Source organism: Salmo salar, chromosome ssa05 (genome assembly GCF_905237065.1).
Source record: "Salmo salar chromosome ssa05, Ssal_v3.1, whole genome shotgun sequence".
Classification (NCBI taxonomy): domain Eukaryota; kingdom Metazoa; phylum Chordata; class Actinopteri; order Salmoniformes; family Salmonidae; genus Salmo; species Salmo salar.
In genome coordinates, this window is record NC_059446.1 from 21,655,300 (window position 1) to 21,677,922 (window position 22,623).

The following is a 22,623-nucleotide window of genomic DNA, read 5'->3' on the forward strand; positions in this document are numbered from 1 at the left end:
GATGATCTCTGTAATTGCAAACAAAGGTTTCTTTACCAAATATTAAGTTCTGCTTTTCTGATGTATCAAATACTTATGTCATGCAATAAAATGCAAATAAAATATATAAAAATATATATATATATATATATATATATATATATATATATATATATATATATATACACACACACAATTACAACAATACTGAATGAACACTTATTTTAATACATCAATAAAATCAATTTAGTCTCAAATAAATAAGGAAACATGTTCAATTTGGTTTAAATAATGCAAAAACAAAGTGTTGGAGAGGAAAGTAAAAGTGTCATGTGCCATGTAAAAAAGCTTTAAGTTCTTTGCTCAGAACATGAGAACATATGAAAGCTGGTGGTTCCTTTTAACATGAGTCTTCAATATTCCCAGGTAAGAAGTTTTATGTTGTAGTTATTATAGGACTATTTCTCTCTATACCTTTGACTATTGGATGTTCTAATAGGTACTTTAGTATTGCCTAATCTCGGGAGTTGAAGTCATAAATAGCGCAATGCTTGAAGCATGCTTGCTGGCAAACGCAGTAAAGTGCTGTTTGAATGAATGCTTACGAGCCTGCTACTGCCTACCACCGCTCAGTCAGAGTGCTCTATCAAATCATAGACTTAATTATAATATAATAACATACAGAAATACGAGCCTTAGGTCATTAATATGGTCGAATCCGGAAACTATCATTTCGAAACAAAACGTTTATTCTTTCAGTGAAATACGGAACCGTTCTGTATTTTATCTAACGGGTGGCATCCATAAGTCTAAATATTGATGTTACATTGCACAACCTTCAATGTTATGTCATAATTACGTAAAACTCTGGAAAATTAGTTCGCAACGAGCCAGGTGGCCCAAACTGTTGCATATACCCTGCCTCTGCGTGCATTGAATGCAAGAGAAGTGACACAATTTCCCTAATTTAATATTGCCTGCTAACATGAATTTCTTTTAACTAAATATGCAGGTTTAAAAAAATATACTTCTGTGTATTGATTTTAAGAAAGACATTGATGTTTATGGTTAAGTACATTCGTGCAACGATTGTGCTTTTTCGCAAATGAGATTTTGTTAAATCATCCTCCGTTTGGCGAAGTTGACTGTCTTTGTTAGGAAGAAATGGTCTTCGCACAGTTTGCAATGAGCCAGGCGGCCCAAACTGCTGCATATACCCTGACTCTGTTGCACAGAACGCAAGAGAAGTGACAGTTTCCCTTGTTAAAATAAATTCATGTTAGCAGGCAATATTAACTAAATATGCAGGTTTAAAAAATATATACTTGTGTATTGTTTTTAAGAAAGGCGTTGATGTTTATGGTTAGGTACACATTGGTGCAACGACAGTGCTTTTTTGCGAATGCGCTTGATAAATCACCCGTTTGGCGAAGTAGGCTGTGATTCAATGATAAATTAACAGGCACTGCATCGAATATATGCAACGCAGGACAAGCTAGATAAACTAGTAATATCATCAACCATGTGTAGTTAACTAGTGATTATGTTAAGATTGATTGTTTTTTATAAGATACGTTTAATGCTAGCTAGCACCTTACCTTGGCTCCTTGCTGCACTCGCATAACAGGTAGTCAGCCTGCCACGCAGTCTCCTCGTGGAGTGCAATGTAATCGGCCATGATCGGTGTCCAAAAATGCAGATTACCGATTGTTATGAAAACGTGAAATCGGCCCCAATTAATCGGCCGTTCCGATTAATCGGTCGACCTCGAATACATCGGAAATGCATCTTCTGCTCTGCTGTTAACACTACCATATTCGAGAGAGCACAGGGCCAGCCACAGTACTGCACCCCTTGAGGTCGTTTTGGGTTTAAGTACCTCAACATTAGTAGATTTTACCTGGGATCGTAAACCAGCAAACCTGTGCTAAAGCTGCTTAACCAACCGGCTGATAACCTTACCATAGCACCTCTTCCATGCACTATATTAAAACACGTCCTCCTTTGCCCGTCTGGTTTGGCTTACTATACTCGGAGGTCACATTGAGGTCACACGATGAATCCCAGCCACTGACAACAGTTTAACACAGCCCCTGGCTGTTTGTGGGAAACCCTGTGGATACAGCAGCAAGTGGTCGCAGGGGTACCTAAAAAAAAAATAAACATCACCCTCTGGTGCTTTTCAAATTCTCGAGTCATTGGACATGTTCTCTGGCCGTGGAGTGGTCTGTCTAGCTGTCCCAAATGGCACCCTATTCCCTATATAGGTGAGAGGGGAGTGGGGGGAATCGATATAGTTGCATATTGGTATATTATTTTTAACAATATATCGTGTAGTTTTGACAATATTTTTGCGCTAGTTGGCTGTACCTGCACCAAAACTCCAGAATCTTTCCTTTATAGCTTGTTCTCCATCGGAGGAGGCAGAATCCCTTTACACGACTTCCTGCAAGTCCCGCTAAACTTCCAGCACCGGTCACATCCGAAGCAATGAGTGTCTGTCACTGGCACCATGACACAGATTACGCTACAAAGGTGCCCACGGGGCCATGGGGCCGAGCCAGTAGTGTTGCGTCGGTCCTATTAGCTGTCACATCTAATCAGAACATTGGAGCTGTCTGTAGTGGCCTCTCTGTCCTCTTAGGTGACCATCACCCTGTTCTGCCATACGCACACACGCGCACACACACACACACACACACACACACACACACACACACACACACACACACACACACACCTTCTGCAGCGATCCCTACCTGTCACCCAACCCGATTTAGCATTCTGCTGTGACAGGGAGCGGCCAAACAGCCACCTGGTCTGTAATAGTCTCGGTGTACTCTCATTTGGAAAAAGGCCTTTGATTTTTCTCCGGCTTTATTCTTTTATCGCTCCTCTGTTCCCCGCCGGGCGATATCTCTTCAAAGAGCTTGCGTCACAGACCCGAGGACAATAATGACAAAAGCAGCAGTAATCAAATGCATAGTGGGTTTTTTTTATAGTCAAATCCTTCTTTGAGTTTATCATATGATAGAGAAGTTCTTGGTACAAATGAGGGGTAGCTGAAATACAAATTGTCAGGACAACAAGTACAGAAGTTAATTTTTTGGGATTTATATGTACAGTATTCAGAGAGCTGAAGCTGACACATCATTTTTCTTCCTTTATGGTTTTCAAGTTTTTTCATATGCACAATTAACCTCTCTGGGCTAGGGGGCACTATTTTCACGTCCGGATGAAAAGTGTGCCCAAAGTAAACTGCCTGCTACTCAGGCCCAGAAGCTAGGATATGCATGTAATTTGTAGATTTGGATAGAAAACACTCTAAAGCTTCTAAAACTGTTAAAACGATGTCTGTGAGTATAACAGAACTTATTTGCCAGGCTAAACCCCGAGGACAAACCATCCAGGATTTTTTGTTTGTTTTTGAGGTCACTGTCTTTTCTATGGGTTTCTATGGGGAACTAGATTTATGAGGGACCTGGTTGCAGTTCCTATGGCTTCCACCAGATGTCAACAGTCTTTAGAAATTGGTTGATGTTTTTCCTTTGAGAAATTAAGAAGTAGCCCTTTCCTTTCTGAGTGTAGAGCCAAGTGGACTGTGTTGTTTGGGGTGCGCGACCTGAAACCCTATCATTTTATCCGCTATTGAACACAGTATATTCCGTCTTAAATTTGATCGATTATTTACGTTTTAAAATACCTAAAGTTGGATTAGGAATGTTGTTTGAAATGTTTGGATCAAGTTTACAGGTAACTTATTAGGTACTTTGTAGTCATGTTGGGCGAGTTGGAACCGGTGTATTTTCTGAATCAAATGCGCCAAATAAATTGACATTTTGGGGGTATAATGACAGAATTTATCGAACAAAAGGACCATTTGTGATGTTTAATGGACAGATTGGAGTGCCAACAGAAGATCTTCAAAGGTAAGGCATGAATTATATCGTTATTTCTGACTTTTGTGTAGCACCTGCCTGGTTGAAATCTGATTTTCATGTGTTGGTATGCTGGGCGCTGTCCTCAGATAATCGCATGGTTTGCTTTTGCCGTTAAGCCTTTTTAAAATCTGACGCTGCGGCTGGATTAACAAGAAGTTCATCTTTAAACCGATGTATAACACTTGTATGATTTATGAATTATTATAATGAGTATTTCTGTTTTTGAATTTGGCGCGCTGCAATTTCACTGGGTGTTGTCAAATCGATCCCGCTAACAGGATTGGCGCGCGAAGGGATCCATAAGAAGTTTTAACAGTGAAATGCTTAACTTACATAATCAATATCAAAATAGTATAACTAATATAAATATTTGTGTGTGTGTGTGTGTGTGTGTGTATACATACAGTACCAGTCAAAAGTTTGGACACACCAACTCATTCCAGGGTTTTTCTTTCTTTTCACTATGTTCTACATTGTAGAATAATAGTGAAGACATCAAAACTATGAAATAACACAAAGAATCATGTAGTAAACAAAACAGGTGTTAAACAAATCAAAATCTATTTTATATTTGAGATTCTTCAAAGTACCCATCCTTTGCCTTAAAGACAGCTCTGCACACGTTTGCCATTCTCTCTTCCAGCTTCATGAGGTAGTCACCTGGAATGCATTTCAATTAACAGGTGTGCCTTGTTAATTTGTGGAATTTCTTTCCTTAATGCATTTGAGCCAATCACTTGTGTTGTGACAAGGTAGGGGTGGTGTACAGAAGATAGCCCTATTTGGTAAAAGCATGTCAATTTTATGGCAAAAAACAGCTGAAATAAGCAAAGAGAAATGATAGTCCATCATTACTTTAAGACATTAAGGTCAGTCAATCTGGAACATTTCAAAAACTTTGAATGTTTCTTCAAGTGCAATTGCAAAAACCATCAAGCGCTATGATGAAACTGGTTCTCATGAGGATCGCCACAGGAAAAGAAGACCCAGTCTTACCTCTGAGGCAGAGGATAAGTTCATTAGAGTTACCAGCCTCAAAAAAAATTGCAGCCCAAATAAATGCTTCAGAGTTCAAGTAACAGACACATCTCCACATCAACTGTTCAGAGGAGACTGTGTAAATCAGGGCTTCATGGTCAAATTGCTGAAAAGAAACTACTACCAAAGGACACCAATAATAAGAAGAGACTTGCTTGGGCCTAGAAACATGAGCAATGGACATTAGACCAGTAGAAATCTGTCCTTTGTTCTGCGTCCAAATTTGAGATTTTTGGTTCCAACCACCGTGTCTTTGTGAGACGCGGAGTAGGTGAACAGATGATTTCCATATGTGTGGTTCCCACCGTGAAGCATGGAAGAGGTGGTGTGGGGGTGCTTTGCTGGTGACACTGTCAGTGATTTATTTAGAATTCAAGGCACACTTAACCAGCATGGCTATCACAGCATTCTGCAGCGATACGCCATCCCATTTGGTTTGCGCTTAGTGGGACTATCATTTGTTTTTCAACAGGACAATGACCCAACACACCTCCAGGCTGTGTAAGGGCTATTTGACCAAGAAGGAAAGTGATGGAGTGCTGCATCAGATGACCTGGCCTCCACAGTCACCCAACCTCAACCCAATTGAGATAGTTTGGGATAAGTTGGACCGCAGAGTGAAGGAAAAGCAGCCAACAAATGCTCAGCATATTTGGCAACTTCAAGACTGTTGGAAAAGTATTCCAGGTGAAGCTGGTTGAGAGAATGCCAAATGTGCAAAGCTGTCAAGGCAAAGGGTGGCTATGTTGAATCTCAAATAAAATATATTTTGACATGTTTTAAGACTTTTGCATACTACATGATTCTGTTTTATTTCATTGTTTGTATGTCTTAGCTATAATTCTACAATGTAGAAAATAGTAAAAATTGATAAAAACCCTTGAATGAGTAGGTGTGTCTGAACTTTTGACACACGTGTGTGCGCAGTGAATTCGGAAAGTATTCAAACCCCTTTTTCCACATTTTGTTACTTTACAGCCTTATTATAAAATGGATTATCAATCTACACACAATACCCCATAGTGACAAAGCGAAAAATATATATTTTTTTCAAATGTATGAAAAATAAAAAACGATACCTTATTTGCATAAGTATTCAGACCCTTTGCTATGAGACTTGAAATTGAACTCAGGTGCATCCTGTGTCCATTGATCATCCTTGAGATGTTTCTACAACTTGGAGTAGGTGCTTGCCTACGGAGCTGTGAGGGGAACGGCACCTCCGTACCTTCAGGCTCTGATCAGGCCCTACACCCAAACAAGGGCACTCCGTTCATCCACCTCTGGCCTGCTCGCCTCCCTACCTCTGAGGAAGCACAGTTCCCGCTCAGCCCAGTCAAAACTGTTCGCTGCTCTGGCACCCCAATGGTGGAACAAGCTCCCTCACGACGCCAGGACAGCGGAGTCAATCACCACCTTCCGGAGACACCTGAAACCCCACCTCTTCAAGGAATACTTGGGATAGGATAAAGTAATCCTTCTAACCCCCCCCTTAAAAGATTTAGATGCACTATTGTAAAGTGGTTGTTCCACTGGATATTATAGGTGAATGCACCAATTTGTAAGTCGCTCTGGATAAGAGCGTCTGCTAAATGACTAAAATGTAAATGTAAAAAATGTACACCTGTGGTAAATTCAATTGAATGGACATGATTTGGAAAGGTACACACCTGTCTGTATAAGGTCCCACAGTTGACAGCCAGAGAAAAAACCAAGCCGTGACGTTGAATGAATTGTCCGTAGAGCACCGGGACAGGATTGTGTCGAGGCACAGATCTGGGGAAGGGTACCAAAATATTTCTGCAGCATTGAAGGTCCTCAAGAACACGGTGGCCACCGAGACTCTTCCTAGAGCTGGCCGCTTGGCCAAACTGAGCAATCAGGTGAGAAAGGTCTTGGTCAGGGAGGTGACCAAGAACCCGATGGTCACTCTGACAGAGCTCCAGAGTTCCTCTGTGGAGATGGGAGAACCTTCCAGAAGGACTATCATCTCTGCAGCACTCCACCAATCAGGCCTTTATGGTAGAGTGGCCAGACGGAAGCCACTCCTCAGTAAAAGGTACATGACAGCCCGCTTGGAGTTTGCAAAAAGGTACATAAGACTCTCAGACCATGACAAACAAGATTCTCTGGTCTGATGAAACCAAGATTCAACTCTTTGGCCTGAATGCCAAGTATCACATCTGGAGGAAACCTGGCACCATCCCTACGGTGAAGCATGGTGGCAGCATCATGCTGTGGGGATGTTTTTCAACTGCAGGGACTGGGAGACTAGTCAGGATCAAGGGACAGATTAATGGAGCGAAGTCCAGAGAGATCCTTTGATTTTTTTTTTTAAATGTGCTCCAGAGCACTCAGGACCTCAGACTGGGGTGAATATTCACCATCCAACAGGACATTGACCCTAAGCACACAGCCAAGATAATGCAAGAGTGGTTTCGGGACAAGTCTCTATGTCCTTGAGTTGCCCAGCTAAAACCCGGACTTGAATTTACTGTGTATATAAAATAAGAAACCCCATAGTAAGCTATATAGAGGGTCAGTACTAATACCTGTTTTCCATATTTTCTGAATATGTACAGTATACTCTACTGGAAACCAGTAAACTAACCACACCCTATGCTGTTGACTATCCCTACTCTACTGCAGAGCCACGCTGTTGACTAACCCTACCCTACTGCAGATCTATGCTGTTGACTAACCTACCCTACTGCAGATCCATGCTGTTGACTAACCTACCCTACTGCAGATCCACGCTGTTGACTAACCCTACCCTACTGCAGATCCACGCTGTTGACTAACCTACCCTACTGCAGATCCATGCTGTTGACTAACCCTACCCTACTGCAGATCCATGCTGTTGACTAACCTACCCTACTGCAGATCCATGCTGTTGACTAACCTACCCTACTGCAGATCCACGCTGTTGACTAACCTACCCTACTGCAGATCTATGCTGTTGACTAACCTACTCTACTGCAGATCCATGCTGTTGACTAACCTACCCTACTGCAGATCCACGCTGTTGACTAACCCTACCCTACTGCAGATCTATGCTGTTGACTAACCTACTCTACTGCAGATCCATGCTGTTGACTAACCCTACCCTACTGCAGAGCCACGCTGTTGACTAACCTACCCTACTGCAGATCCACGCTGTTGACTAACTACACCCTACTGCAGATCCATGCTGTTGACTAACTACACCCTACTGCAGATCCACGCTGTTGACTAACCTACCCTACTGCAGATCCATGCTGTTGACTAACCCTACCCTACTGCAGATCCATGCTGTTGACTAACCTACCCTACTGTAGATCCATGCTGTTGACTAACTACACCCTACTGCAGATCCATGCTGTTGACTAACTACACCCTACTGTAGATCCATGCTGTTGACTAACTACACCCTACTGCAGATCCATGCTGTTGACTAACTACACCCTACTGTAGATCCATGCTGTTGACTAACCCTACCCTACTGCAGATCCATGCTGTTGACTAACCTACCCTACTGTAGATCCATGCTGTTGACTAACTACACCCTACTGCAGATCCATGCTGTTGACTAACTACACCCTACTGTAGATCCATGCTGTTGACTAACTACACCCTACTGCAGATCCATGCTGTTGACTAACTACACCCTACTGCAGATCCATGCTGTTGACTAACCCTAACCTACTGCAGATCCATGCTGTTGACTAACCCTACCCTACTGTAGATCCATGCTGTTGACTAACCTACCCTACTGCAGATCCATGCTGTTGGCTAACTACACCCTACTGTAGATCCATGCTGTTGGCTAACTACACCCTACTGTAGATCCATGCTGTTGGCTAACTACACCCTACTGTAGATCCATGCTGTTGGCTAACTACACCCTACTGTAGATCCATGCTGTTGGCTAACTACACCCTACTGTAGATCCATGCTGTTGGCTAACTACACCCTACTGTAGATCCATGCTGTTGCTTTGGGGTTTTGTTGTCGTTCTTGGCCCAACTGAGGTCACTGACACTGGGCTGGTGTTCATTCAATCTCAGCCCAGATCGGAGCCTCAGTAGCATCAACCAGCCCTCCAGCTCCACCTCTCTCTATGCCTTAACCCTGCCTGCATACCAAATGGCACCCTATTCCTGTTTTTGTAAGTAGTGCTCTATGTAAGGAATAGGGTGCGATTTGGCTCTGTCCCATGTAGCTCAGTTGGTAGAGCATGGTGCTTGCAACGCCAGGGTTGTGGGTTTGATTCCCACGGGGGACCAGTACGGGGAGGAAGTATGTAAATATAGGCACTCACTACTGTAAGGCGCTCTGGATAAGAGTATCTACTAAATGACTAACATGTACATTTGGGATGCAGCCCTACTCCTAACCCAGCACTGTGCAACATCTCATGAACTCAACGTATGCTACTACATATGCTCTTGGAGGAACAGACGATATGACGAAGCAGTCTTGTGTACTTAATGTTTATACTTGTGATCATCACCTGGGACCGACAAGTCCTTTGAGGGTAAAGTTATTCCCATAAAGAAATTACAGATAAAGGCAAGAGATTTCCAGCGTCTTATTCAGTTTGATCATCAGTCAGTCAATATAGGCTATTATTTGCACGTGTCTTGTCATCATTTTCCAGTGGTAATTGGTCATGCTCTCTAATGATGTCTCCTCACTCTCTCCCTTTTTCGCTCCCTTCCCTTTCTCATTCTCCCTCTTCCCCTCACTCTCTTCCCCTCCCTCCCTGTCCCTCTGCAGCCCACAGCTCCTGTCATCCTGGACTTCATGACCATGTTGGCCATCTGTCACACGGCCGTCCCCGAGCGCACCGACGATACGATCGTCTACCAGGCTGCCTCACCAGGTATGGCCCACCAGTCCTGACCTCACAGCGCTGCACTGTAACAGTTTTACAACCGCTCTTAATAGCCTTTTAACAGCCTTATGATAGCTTGAAATGCCAGGTCAGTCACCAAACGTCCGTCAGTCAGTCTACCAATCAAATATAAGAATACAGAAGCAAAGGATCTCCAGTTGACGTTGAATAAATGGCTGTCTCTAGGCGATCACTTATATTGTCATGCCTCAATTTCCTGTGTTCCTGTCTCATTGTTTGCCAAGCCCCTCAAACCTCTCAGTATCGTCTGCGGACATATGACAACACCATCACATTGATATCAACTAATGACATCAATACCTTATTGAAGATGGGAGTGACACAAACTGGGATGTGACCAGTATACAAAAGACAGCAATTTCGTTGTGCAGGAGTGGAACAGACATCTGAACAATACAAAAGGATGCGCATTAACCCTGAGTATTCTCTATTATATTATACAAGGTCAATCTGACTTTATATGCTTTGAGCCAACAAGGCTAGATGTTTTGTAGTGGTAGAGAGCAGGGTCGTGTTAAACAGGCACCAAGGCTAGATGTTTTATAGTGGTAGAGAGCAGGGTCGTGTTAAACAGGCACCAAGGCTAGATGTTTTGTAGTGGTAGAGAGCAGGGTCGTGTTACACAGGCACCAAGGCTAGATGTTTTGAAGTGGTTCAACAGGCACCAAACGGAAGAAAACGGACCAAACTATTTAGGCACTACCATGACCAGTCCAATAAGAACCGCTCATTTTTGTGTTTATAAACTGTATGATCATTTTTGAGGTCTAGAGCAAAATTCTTCCAAGTGCTCAGTTAGACCCCAACTGTCTTGGTCATCTCATGTCTCTGTGATACTTGTGTTGCTGTTCTGGTGCACCTCTCATCTCCAGCCCTAACTTGGGCTCTCCTCTGGTTATACAGACGAAGGGGCTCTGGTGAGGGCAGCGGCGAACCTGGGCTTTGTGTTCTCTGGTAGAACCCCAGACAGTGTCATCATTCAAGCGGTGAGTAGATGCAGCAGAATACATATAAATATAATTCTTATTCTGATTCTATTTCTATGGCATTAACAAAATGAAGTCTAATGAAAATGAACACAATGCTATTGTGCCTTTCACTGCTGTTTTGTAGCTCTTAAAGCTCTATACATTGTAAGGTGGAAACTCAACCATCTACAGTACCACTTGTGTGCAAACGTTTTGAGGTAGGCCTGCCAAACATTGCCCAGTACTGAAAGGCTACAGTCATTGTGTGCAGAGCGTTCTAGTAATAAAGTGCTCTGATTGTTTGGCCTGTTTTGACAATGAAAAGGCTTTGTCTAAAATGATCTATGTGACATTGCTACATAGCCTACAAGGATAGACCATTACATTTGACATTTTAGTAAAACAACAGTTTCATGACGGTGTGCCCCATTAAAAAAATTATTTTTTTTTTTTTTTAAAAGCATCAGTAGCCTACACACGTTTCACACGTTTATCTTGTTGTTACTGTCCAATCAAAGTGACGCTACAGTCAAACGCTCCATGTAAAGTGGGAGATTCTAATCAATGCGAAATGGAATTAAAGTTACGGAATTAAGTTGGCTTAATGAGAAGGAATAGGCTACAATGATCAACCAACAGGTAGGCTGTTGTTTCATATAAATGGATTTGTTGTAGACCAGTGTGGGGAGTGCAGCAAAATAGTTAGACTTGCTACTTAAGCTAGCTAGCTGGCTACTGTAGCTTGCTAGCTTCTTTACAACGATTTGATGCAGTCAAGACAGGCCCTAGCAGATGGTATGATAAATAGGCCAGTCAAGTTCTTCCACAACGATCTTGACAAACCATTTCTGTATGGACCTCGCTTTGTGCCTCGCTTACACCACCCCAGCCGATGCTTGGCATTGCGCTTGGTGATCTTAGGCTTGTGTGCGGCTGCTTGGCCATGGAGACTCATTTCATGAAGCTCCCGAAGAACAGTTCTTGTGCTGATGTTGCTTCCAGAGGCCGTTTGGAACTCGGTAGTGAGTTTTGCAACAGAGGACAGACGATTTTTACACGCTATGCGCTTCAGCACTCGGCGGTCCAGTTCTGTGAGCTTGTGTGGCCTACCGCTTCGCGGCTGAGCCATTGTTGCTCCTAGACGTTTCCTCGTTACAATAACAGCACTTGAAGTTGACTGGGGCAGCTCTAGCAGGGCAGAAATGTGCCGAACTGACTTGTTGGAAAAGTGACATCCTATGATGGTGCCATGTTAAAAGTCACTGAGCTCTTCAGTAAGACCATTCTACTGCCAATGTTTGTCTATGGAGATTGCATGGCTGTGTGCTCAATTTTATACACCTGTCCGCAACGGGTGTGGCTGAAATAGCCGAATCCACTAATTTGAAGGGGGTGTCCACATACTTTTGTCTATATATAGTGTATATTATTCGAATAGTGAAATAATTTCAAATGCCCATCCCTGGTAGAAATAGCATTGCAAAATGTTTCAATGAAGAAATAGCACGGCATCCCGTATACAACACAATAATTAGGCTTATTTTTTTTCACCATACACTGGGAATGAAAGCCTTTGTTTAGCCACCACAGGGACAGACGCTGTGCTTTTTGTGTAAACACAGAAAAACCTCTCTTGTCCCTCAGAGCTCAGATGAGTGCTCTCTCTCACTGTAAAATATCATCAAGGAGCTTGTCGCTATGACAATCACTCAGCACTTTGAGGCCTCTGTCTGATTAAATGTTTTGAGGCTTCATCTCAACATTTGGCACTTTATTCACTTTATAGTGCACTGCTTTTGACCGTACCCCTATGGGCCCTGGTCAAAAACGGTGCACTATAAAGGGAAATGAGTGCCATTTGGGATGTATCCTTTGTGAGAGATGGGAAATCCTTGAGGATCGGACCAATGTACAGTGGAGCAGACCTGGGTTCAAGTAGGATTTGTTTTCTTTCGAGTACTTTCGAGTACGATGCAATCTTTTTTGTCCATTTACAAATCAAATCAAATTTTGTCACATGTGCCGAATACAACCGGTGTAGACCTTACTGTATAATGTTTACTTACAAGCCCTTAACCAACAATGTAGTTAAGAAAATATTTACCAAATAAACTAAAGTAAAAAGTAACACAATAAAATAACAGTAATGAGGCTATATACAGTTATATACATGGAAATTAATTTTGTGAGATCAGCATAAAAATGACACAATCAATGCACTATAATACACAGAATGCAATACATAGAGCACTGCTTTGAGTGTTTGACTGCGCCTGCCTGGAGTGACAGATGGGTGGGGTTTGTACTTCTGGGACCATTGCATTGGCACGTTCAACTCGGCTAAAGTTTATTTGGAGGGTAAAAAAATAAGTATCCTACTATTTGGATCCAGGTCCTTTCATGGAGGATGTAGATAGAGCACAGGCCCTGTCATGGAAAATAACGACTCTTCTAAATTACTCAATTAGATTACGGGTACGCGATTGCGTCTGTGAACGCATCCCCCTCTAACCTAAGGGCACTTTGTTTCCTGTAATTGGCTAACCTGATGATTGCACTTAGGGAGGAGGTAGAGCAGCACGGAAGCCTAAGCCCTCTTCAAATTTTTCTCCAGAGTACTACATTTCCAAGATATTTGTCTAGGTCCTCAAACTTTATTAGGCCTGCGAAAGCCCCTTGACACACATGTGATCATCAGCAATTGTACCTGGTCTTGACAATTATAAGGAAATTCATTAAATTTGCTTACTCTCCACATCCGAGTGGGGCGGGCTGACTGAGCACTATTTAGTTCAATTAAGATTAGACAAGGGTCAAAAATGGAGCGTTGGGTTACTTGCATAGTGAAACGTGATAAAGGAAGGCTAGTTTAGAGTCAATGACTTAAAGTGCAATGACTGACTGACTGTCTCTGTGTGTTGTTTTGTTCTCAGCTTGGAGCCGAGGAGAAGTATGAACTGCTCCATGTTCTAGAGTTCACCAGGTACGGCTTCATTTCATTCCATCCACTCTTAAAGTTCCCTCTGAATCTGTTGGTTCTACTTCTAAATGAACTGCAGATGTCTTCATTTAGAGCAGGGGTGTCAAACTCATTCCACAGAGGGCTGAGTGTCTGCTGGCTTTTGGTTTTACCTTTCAATTAAGACCTCGACAACCACACGAGGGGTTCCTTACTAATCAGTGACCTTATTTGATCAATCAAGTACAAAGGAGGAGTGAAAACCTGCATGAGTTTGACACGTGTTATAGATATTTAAAGATGGTCCGGTACTGTGCCTCGGTCAAAGTGGCATGCAGGTGGTGAGGTGCCACTAAAATACAGGAGGCTGACGGTGGTAATTATGACACCATGTTGGCTATGCAACAACCTTGCCACACATTTTACAATAGACACATTTTTATGTGACCACCCTGGCATATATTCTCGATTTACTTGTTATAAATTTGGTGAATTTAGCTTAATACGAAGGTGTGATATATTTTTCTTTCACAAATGTTCTGTCTCTGCTAGTTACAGTAGGGGATAATGTTCTGTCTCTGCTAGTTACAGTAGGGGATAATGTTCTGTCTCTGCTAGTTACAGTAGGGGATAATGTTCTGTCTCTGCTAGTTACAGTAGGGGATAATGTTCTGTCTCTGCTAGTTACAGTAGGGGATAATGTTCTGTCTCTGCTAGTTACAGTAGGGGATAATGTTCTGTCTCTGCTAGTTACAGTAGGGGATAATGTTCTGTCTCTGCTAGTTACAGTAGGGGATAATGTTCTCTCTGCTAGTTACAGTAGGGGATAATGTTCTGTCTCTGCTAGTTACAGTAGGGGATAATGTTCTGACTCTGCTAGTTACAGGAGGCGTTCATGTTCTGACTCTGCTAGTTACAGGAGGCGTTCATGTTCTGACTCTGCTAGTTACAGGAGGCGTTCATGTTCTGACTCTGCTAGTTACAGGAGGCGATCATGTTCTGACTCTGCTAGTTACAGGAGGGGATAATGTTCTGTCTCTGCTAGTTACAGGAGGCGTTAATGTTCTGACTCTGCTAGTTACAGGAGGGGTTAATGTTCTGACTCTGCTAGTTACAGGAGGGGATCATGTTCTGTCTCTGCTAGTTACAGTAGGGCGATCATGTTCTGACTCTGCTAGTTACAGGAGGGCGATAATGTTCTGTCTCTGCTTGTTACAGGAGGCGTTCATGTTCTGACTCTGCTTGTTACAGGAGGCGTTCATGTTCTGACTCTGCTAGTTACAGGAGGCGTTCATGTTCTGACTCTGCTAGTTACAGGAGGCGATCATGTTCTGACTCTGCTAGTTACAGGAGGCGATCATGTTCTGCTTGTTACAGGAGGTGATCATGTTCTGCTGTAGTTACAGGAGGGATAATGTTCTGCTTGTTACAGTAGGGTGATAATGTTCTGCTTGTTACAGGAGGGGATAATGTTCTGCTTGTTACAGGAGGTGATCATGTTCTGCTTGTTACAGGAGGTGATCATGTTCTGCTAGTTACAGGAGGTGATCATGTTCTGCTTGTTACAGGAGGTGATCATGTTCTGCTTGTTACAGGAGGTGATCATGTTCTGCTTGTTACAGGAGGTGATCATGTTCTGCTTGTTACAGGAGGTGATCATGTTCTGCTTGTTACAGGAGGTGGTCATGTTTTGACTCTGCTAGTTACAGGAGGTGGTCATGTTTTGACTCTGCTAGTTACAGGAGGTGGTCATGTTCTGACTCTGCTAGTTACAGGAGGTGGTCATGTTCTGACTCTGCTAGTTACAGGAGGTGGTCATGTTTTGACTCTGCTAGTTACAGGAGGTGGTCATGTTCTGACTCTGCTAGTTACAGGAGGCGTTCATGTTCTGACTCTGCTAGTTACAGGAGGCGTTCATGTTCTGACTCTGCTAGTTACAGGAGGCGTTCATGTTCTGACTCTGCTAGTTACAGGAGGTGGTCATGTTCTGACTCTGCTTGTTACAGGAGGCGGTCATGTTCTGACTCTGCTAGTTACAGGAGGTGGTCATGTTTTGACTCTGCTAGTTACAGGAGGTGTCGTGTTCTGACTCTGCTAGTTACAGATGATCATGTTCCGTCGTACTGTAGCTTTAACATTGTGATGCTTTTCTGTCTCTCAGTACTAGGAAGAGGATGTCAGTCATCATGCGTACTCCATCTGGCAAGATCCGCCTCTACTGCAAAGGAGCTGTGAGTGTCTCTCGCTCTCACTTTCTCTCTCGCCCTCTCGCTTTCTCTATCGCTTTCTCGCTCGCTCTTTCTCTCTAGTTCTCCCTCTTTCTCTCTTGCCCGCTCTCTTGCACGCTCTAGCACTCGCTTTCTCTTTCCCTCTCCATGGCAACACATGTGACAGACCACCATTACCATAGCACAGCGCTGTTGTCAAATGCTTCTCTTATTGCTTCTATTCCGACATAAATATTCTTCCTGTAACAGACCAAAGATCTCATATCAAGATCACACATTATTAGACATATTATTTATTACACTGGTTCTCTTTTATTTTTATTATTAATTTGCACACACACACAAAAATGAAATGCCTCTCCCTTTCAAATTTCGATAGAAAAAGTACTGCAGTTGTTTAATTGCTGTCTAACTATTGGGTGCTCGGTATAGACGTACAGTTCATATATTCATGAACGTATTCATAGACAGGTGAGCTCCAAAAGTGTTGAGACAGTGACACATTTGTTGTTGTTTTGGCTCTATGGGAAAGTTACAGATGCACAATCATCCCCCCCCCCCCAAAAAAAAATGCTAGCCTCCCCTGTTATTGTAATGGTGAGAGGTTAGCATGTCTTGGGGGTATGGTATTTGTGCGTCTAACTTTCTCACTCATTATTAACGATTCATTCAGGATTATCCGTAATCATGGTAGCATCCACATTAATGTAGAAGGGTTTCGAAAGTTGTTCCATAACACACATTATTTACCATTCATTTCTATTGGGCACAAAATAATGAAAAATGCATCCAACAAGTTTGTAAAGTTACAATCTTGACGTAATCATTGAATGCTATGAACATGTGACCAAATACTAACTTCGAAAGTTTCTTCAAGTGCAGTCTCAAAAACCATCAAGCGCTGTGATGAAAATGGTTCTCATGAGGACCGCCACAAGAAAGGAAGACCCAGAGTTCATTAGAATTACCAGCCGCAGAAATCGACAATTAACTGCTCCTCAGATTGCAGCCCAAATAAATGCTTCACAGAGTTCAAGTAACAGACACATCAACTGTTCAGAGGAGACTGCGTGAATCAGGCCTTCATGGTCGAATTGCTGCAAAGAAACCACTACTAAAGGATAAGAAGAGACTTGCTTGGGCCTAGAAACACGAGCAATGGACATTAGACCAGTAGAAGACCAAATTTGAGATTTTGGGTTCCAACCGCTGTGTCTTTGAGATGCAGAGTTGGCTAACTTTGCATGTGTGGTTCCCACTGTGAAGCTTGGAGGAGGAGGTGTGATGTGTGGGGGTGCTTTGCTGGTGACACCATCAGTGATTTATTAAGAGTACAAGGCACACTTAACTAGCATGGCTACCACAGAATTCTGCAGCAATACGCCATCCCCTCTGGTTCGCACTTAGTGGGACTATCATTTGTTTTTCAACAGGACAACGACCCAAAACACACCTCCAGGCTGTGTAAGGGCTATTTTACCAAGAACGAGAGTGATGGAGTGCTGCATCAGGTGACCTGGCCTCCACAATCACCGACCCCAACCCAATTGAGATGGTTTGGGATGAGTTGGACCGCAGAGTGAAGGAAAAGCAGCCAACAAATGCTCAGGGTATGTGGGAACTCCTTCAAGACTGGAAAAGCATTCCAGGTGACTACCTCATGAAGCTGGTTGAGAGAATGCCAAGTGTGTTCAAAGCTCTTATCAAGGCAAAGCGTGGCTACTTCGAAGAATCTCAAATATAAAATGTATTTTTTGGTTACTACATGATTACGCATGTCTTATTTCGTAGTTTTGATGTCTTCACTATTATTCTACGATGTATAAAATAATAACAATAAAGAGAAACCCTTGAATGAGTATTTGTGTCCAAATTGGTACTGTATATGTGAATTTGTCCCAAAACCTTTTGTCCCCTAAAATGGGTGGACTATGTACAAAAAGTGCTGTAATTTCTGCCCCAATATTATTTTGGAGCTCACTGGTGTTTGGTAGCCAGTGATTTTACATGGTTGATTGTTTACATGGCAGTTATTTGTTGACTGTCCAGGCAGTATGTGTGAATGTGCTGTTTCAACAGGACACGGTGGTCTACGATCGTCTGGCCGACAGCTCCAGGTATAAAGAGATCACTCTGAAACACCTGGAGCAGTTTGCCACAGAGGGTGAGTGAGGGAACAGCTCCCCCTGTCTAGCTACCTAACACACATAGGACCTATTCAAACCCTTCAGAAACCTTTCGTCCTTCATTGCTTTACCTCAATGAATATACTACCCCCTTGTGAGAGGTTGGCAGAATTACATCAACATATCCCCAGTGCTAAAATCAGCATATTTCTAGTTTCTGCAATTTATAATCCAGTTTTTTTTGTTTAAATAAAATATCTAAATAGAAATGCAGAGTAATGTCAATCGCCATAAGTTAACCTAATAATGACACAACGGGTGTTATGTAGGCCTTCTGGGTTTACGTCAGGTGACATATGTCCATTGTGTCTCAGGGCTGCGTACTCTGTGCTTTGCTGTGACTGAGATTAGTGAGTCATCCTATCAGCAATGGTTGGAGGTGTTCCACCGTGCCGCCACCGCCCTGCAGAACCGAGCCCTCAAACTGGAAGAGAGCTATGAGCTCATCGAGAAGGTCAGTTACACTCACACATACACGCGCATATGAACACTTGCGCATGCACAGACACACACACACACATGCTTGCATACACATCACAGCACTCCCCAACTAACCCCTATCCACCAATCACCATCTTTCCCTGTCCCCTCAATGGTCCTGTACACCACCAGTAAACAGGACATATTTCTTCTCTGTTTGAAGTTACTACCTCTACCACAAACTCTACAAATAGCACTACCTTTACCTCTACCACTAACTCTACAAATACCACTAACTCTACAAATACCACTACCTCTACAAATACCACTACCTCTACAAATACCACTAACTCTACAAATACCACTAACTCTACAAATACCACTACCTCTACAAATACCTCTACAAATACCACTACCTCTACAAATACCACTACAAATACCTCTACAAATACCACTACCTCTACAAATACCACTACCTCTACCTCTACAAATACCACTACCTCTACCTCTACAAATACCACTACCTCTACAAATACCACTACCTCTACAAATACCTCTACAAATACCTCTACAAATACCTCTACAAATACCTCTACAAATACCTCTACAAATACCACTACAAATACCACTACAAATACCACTACCTCTACAAATACCACTACCTTTACCTCTACCACTAACTCTACAAATACCACTAACTCTACAAATACCACTACCTCTACAAATACCACTAACTCTACAAATACCACTACCTCTACAAATACCACTACCTCTACAAATACCACTACAAATACCACTACCTCTACAAATACCACTACCTCTACAAATACCTCTACAAATACCACTACCTCTACAAATACCACTACAAATACCTCTACAAATACCACTACCTCTACAAATACCACTACAAATACCTCTACAAATACCACTACCTCTACAAATACCTCTACAAATACCTCTACAAATACCTCTACAAATACCTCTACAAATACCTCTACAAATACCACTACAAATACCACTACAAATACCACTACAAATACCACTACCTCTACAAATACCACTACCTCTACAAATACCACTACCTCTACAAATACCACTACCTCTACCTCTACAAATACCTCTAACACTACCTCTACAAATACCTCTAACACTACCTCTACAAATACCTCTAAAACTACCTCTACAAATACCTCTACCACTACCTCTACAAATACCACTACCTCTACAAATACCACTACCTCTACAAATACCACTACCTCTACAAATACCTCTACAAATACCACTACCTCTACAAATACCTCTACAAATACCACTACCTCTACAAATACCTCTACAAATACCACTACCTCTACAAATACCTCTACAAATACCACTACCTCTACAAATACCTCTAACACTACCTCTACAAATACCTCTAAAACTACCTCTACAAATACCTCTACCACTACCTCTACAAATACCACTACCTCTACAAATACCTCTACAAATACCACTACCTCTACAAATACCACTACCTCTACAAATACCTCTACAAATACCACTACCTCTACAAATACCTCTACAAATACCACTACCTCTACAAATACCTCTACAAATACCACTACCTCTACAAATACCTCTACAAATACCACTACCTCTACAAATACCACTACAAATACCTCTACAAATACCACTACAAATACCACTACAAATACCACTAACTCTACAAATACCACTCCCTCTACAAATACCTCTACAAATACCACTAACTCTACAAATACCACTACCTCTACCCCTAACTCTACAAATACCACTACCTCTACCACTAACTCTACAGATACCACTAACTGTACAGATACCACTAACTGTACAGATACCACTAACTGTACAGATACCACTAACTCTACAGATACCACTAACTCTACAGATACCACTAACTCTACAGATACCACTAACTCTACAGATACCACTACCACTACAAATACCACTACCACTACAAATACCACTACCCCTAACTCTACAAATACCACTAACTCTACCACTAACTCTACAAATACCACTAACTCTACCACTAACTCTACAAATACCACTACCTCTACCACTAACTCTACAAATACCACTACCACTACAAATACCACTACCTCTACAAATACCGCTACCACTACCACTCCCTCTACAAATACAAATACCACCACCTCTAATTCTACAAATACCACTACCACTAACTCTACAAATACCACTACCACTACACATACCACTACTTCTACAAATACCTCTTCCACTACCTCTACAAATACCTCTTCCACTACCTCTACAAATACCTCTTCCACTACCTCTACAAATACCTCTTCCACTACCTCTACAAATACCTCTACAAATACCTCTACAAATACCTCTACAAATACCTCTTCCACTACCTCTACAAATACCTCTACCACTAACTCTACAAATACCTCTTCCACTACCTCTACAAATACCACTACCTCTACAAATACCACTACCTCTACAAATACCACTACCACTACCTCTACATATACCTCTAACACTACCTCTACAAATACCTCTAACACTACCTCTACAAATACCACTACCTCTACAAATACCACTACCTCTACAACTACCTCTACACATACCACTACCTCTACAAATACCACTACCACTAACTCTACAAATACCACTACCTCTACAAATACCACTACCACTACCTTTACAAATACCACTACCACTACCTTTACAAATACCACTACCACTACCTTTACAAATACCACTACCTCTACCACTAACTCTACCTCTACCACTAACTCTACAAATACCTCTACAAATACCTCTACAAATACCATTACAAATACCTCTACAAATACCACTACAAATACCACTACAAATACCACTACAAATACCACTAACTCTACAAATACCACTCCCTCTACAAATACCTCTACAAATACCACTAACTCTACAAATACCACTACCTCTACCCCTAACTCTACAAATACCACTACCTCTACCACTAACTCTACAGATACCACTAACTCTACAGATACCACTAACTCTACAGATACCACTAACTCTACAGATACCACTAACTCTACAGATACCACTAACTCTACAGATACCACTAACTCTACAGATACCACTACCACTACAGATACCACTACCACTACAGATACCACTACAGATACCACTACCACTACAGATACCACTACCACTACAGATACCACTACCCCTAACTCTACAAATACCACTAACTCTACCACTACAAATACCACTACCTCTACAAATACCACTACCTCTACAAATACCACTACCTCTACAAATACCACTACCTCTACAACTACCTCTACACATACCACTACCTCTACAAATACCACTACCTCTACAAATACCACTACCACTAGCTTTACAAATACCACTACCTCTACCACTACCACTACCTCTACCACTAACTCTACAAATACCTCTACATATACCTCTACCTCTACAAATACCTCTACAAATACCTCTACAAATACCTCTAACACTACCTCTACAAATACCTCTAACACTACCTCTACAAATACCTCTACAAATACCTCTACAAATACCTCTACAAATACCTCTACAAATACCTCTAACACTACCTCTACAAATACCTCTACAAATACCTCTACCACTACCTCTACCACTACCTCTACAAATACCTCTACCACTACCTCTACAAATACCACTACCTCTACAAATACCACTACCTCTACAAATACCACTACCACTAACTCTACAAATACTTCTACCTCTACAAATACCACTACCTCTACAAATACCACTACCTCTACAAATACCACTACCTCTACAAATACCACTATCTCTACACATACCTCTACCTCTACACATACCTCTACCTCTACACATACCTCTACCTCTACACATACCTCTACCTCTACACATACCTCTACCTCTACACATACCTCTACCTCTACAAATACCTCTACCTCTACAAATACCTCTACCTCTACACATACCTCTACCTCTACACATACTTCTACCTCTACACA

The 22,623-nt window shown here is 42.1% G+C and overlaps 1 protein-coding gene across 4 annotated transcripts in view; it reads left to right on the plus strand.

Moving 5' to 3' along the window:
- The window catches only part of atp8a1 (ATPase phospholipid transporting 8A1), a 210,649-nt gene that overhangs the window by 118,195 nt on the left and 69,831 nt on the right, over positions 1-22,623 (plus strand). For all 4 annotated transcript variants that reach the window (XM_014199121.2, XM_014199123.2, XM_014199122.2 and 1 more), the window contains 6 exons: positions 9,717-9,822; positions 10,759-10,841; positions 13,757-13,806; positions 15,944-16,013; positions 18,090-18,174; positions 18,511-18,650. In XM_014199121.2, the coding sequence (XP_014054596.1) occupies positions 9,717-9,822; positions 10,759-10,841; positions 13,757-13,806; positions 15,944-16,013; positions 18,090-18,174; positions 18,511-18,650 (534 nt within the window). The remainder of the gene's footprint in view (positions 1-9,716; positions 9,823-10,758; positions 10,842-13,756; positions 13,807-15,943; positions 16,014-18,089; positions 18,175-18,510; positions 18,651-22,623) is intronic.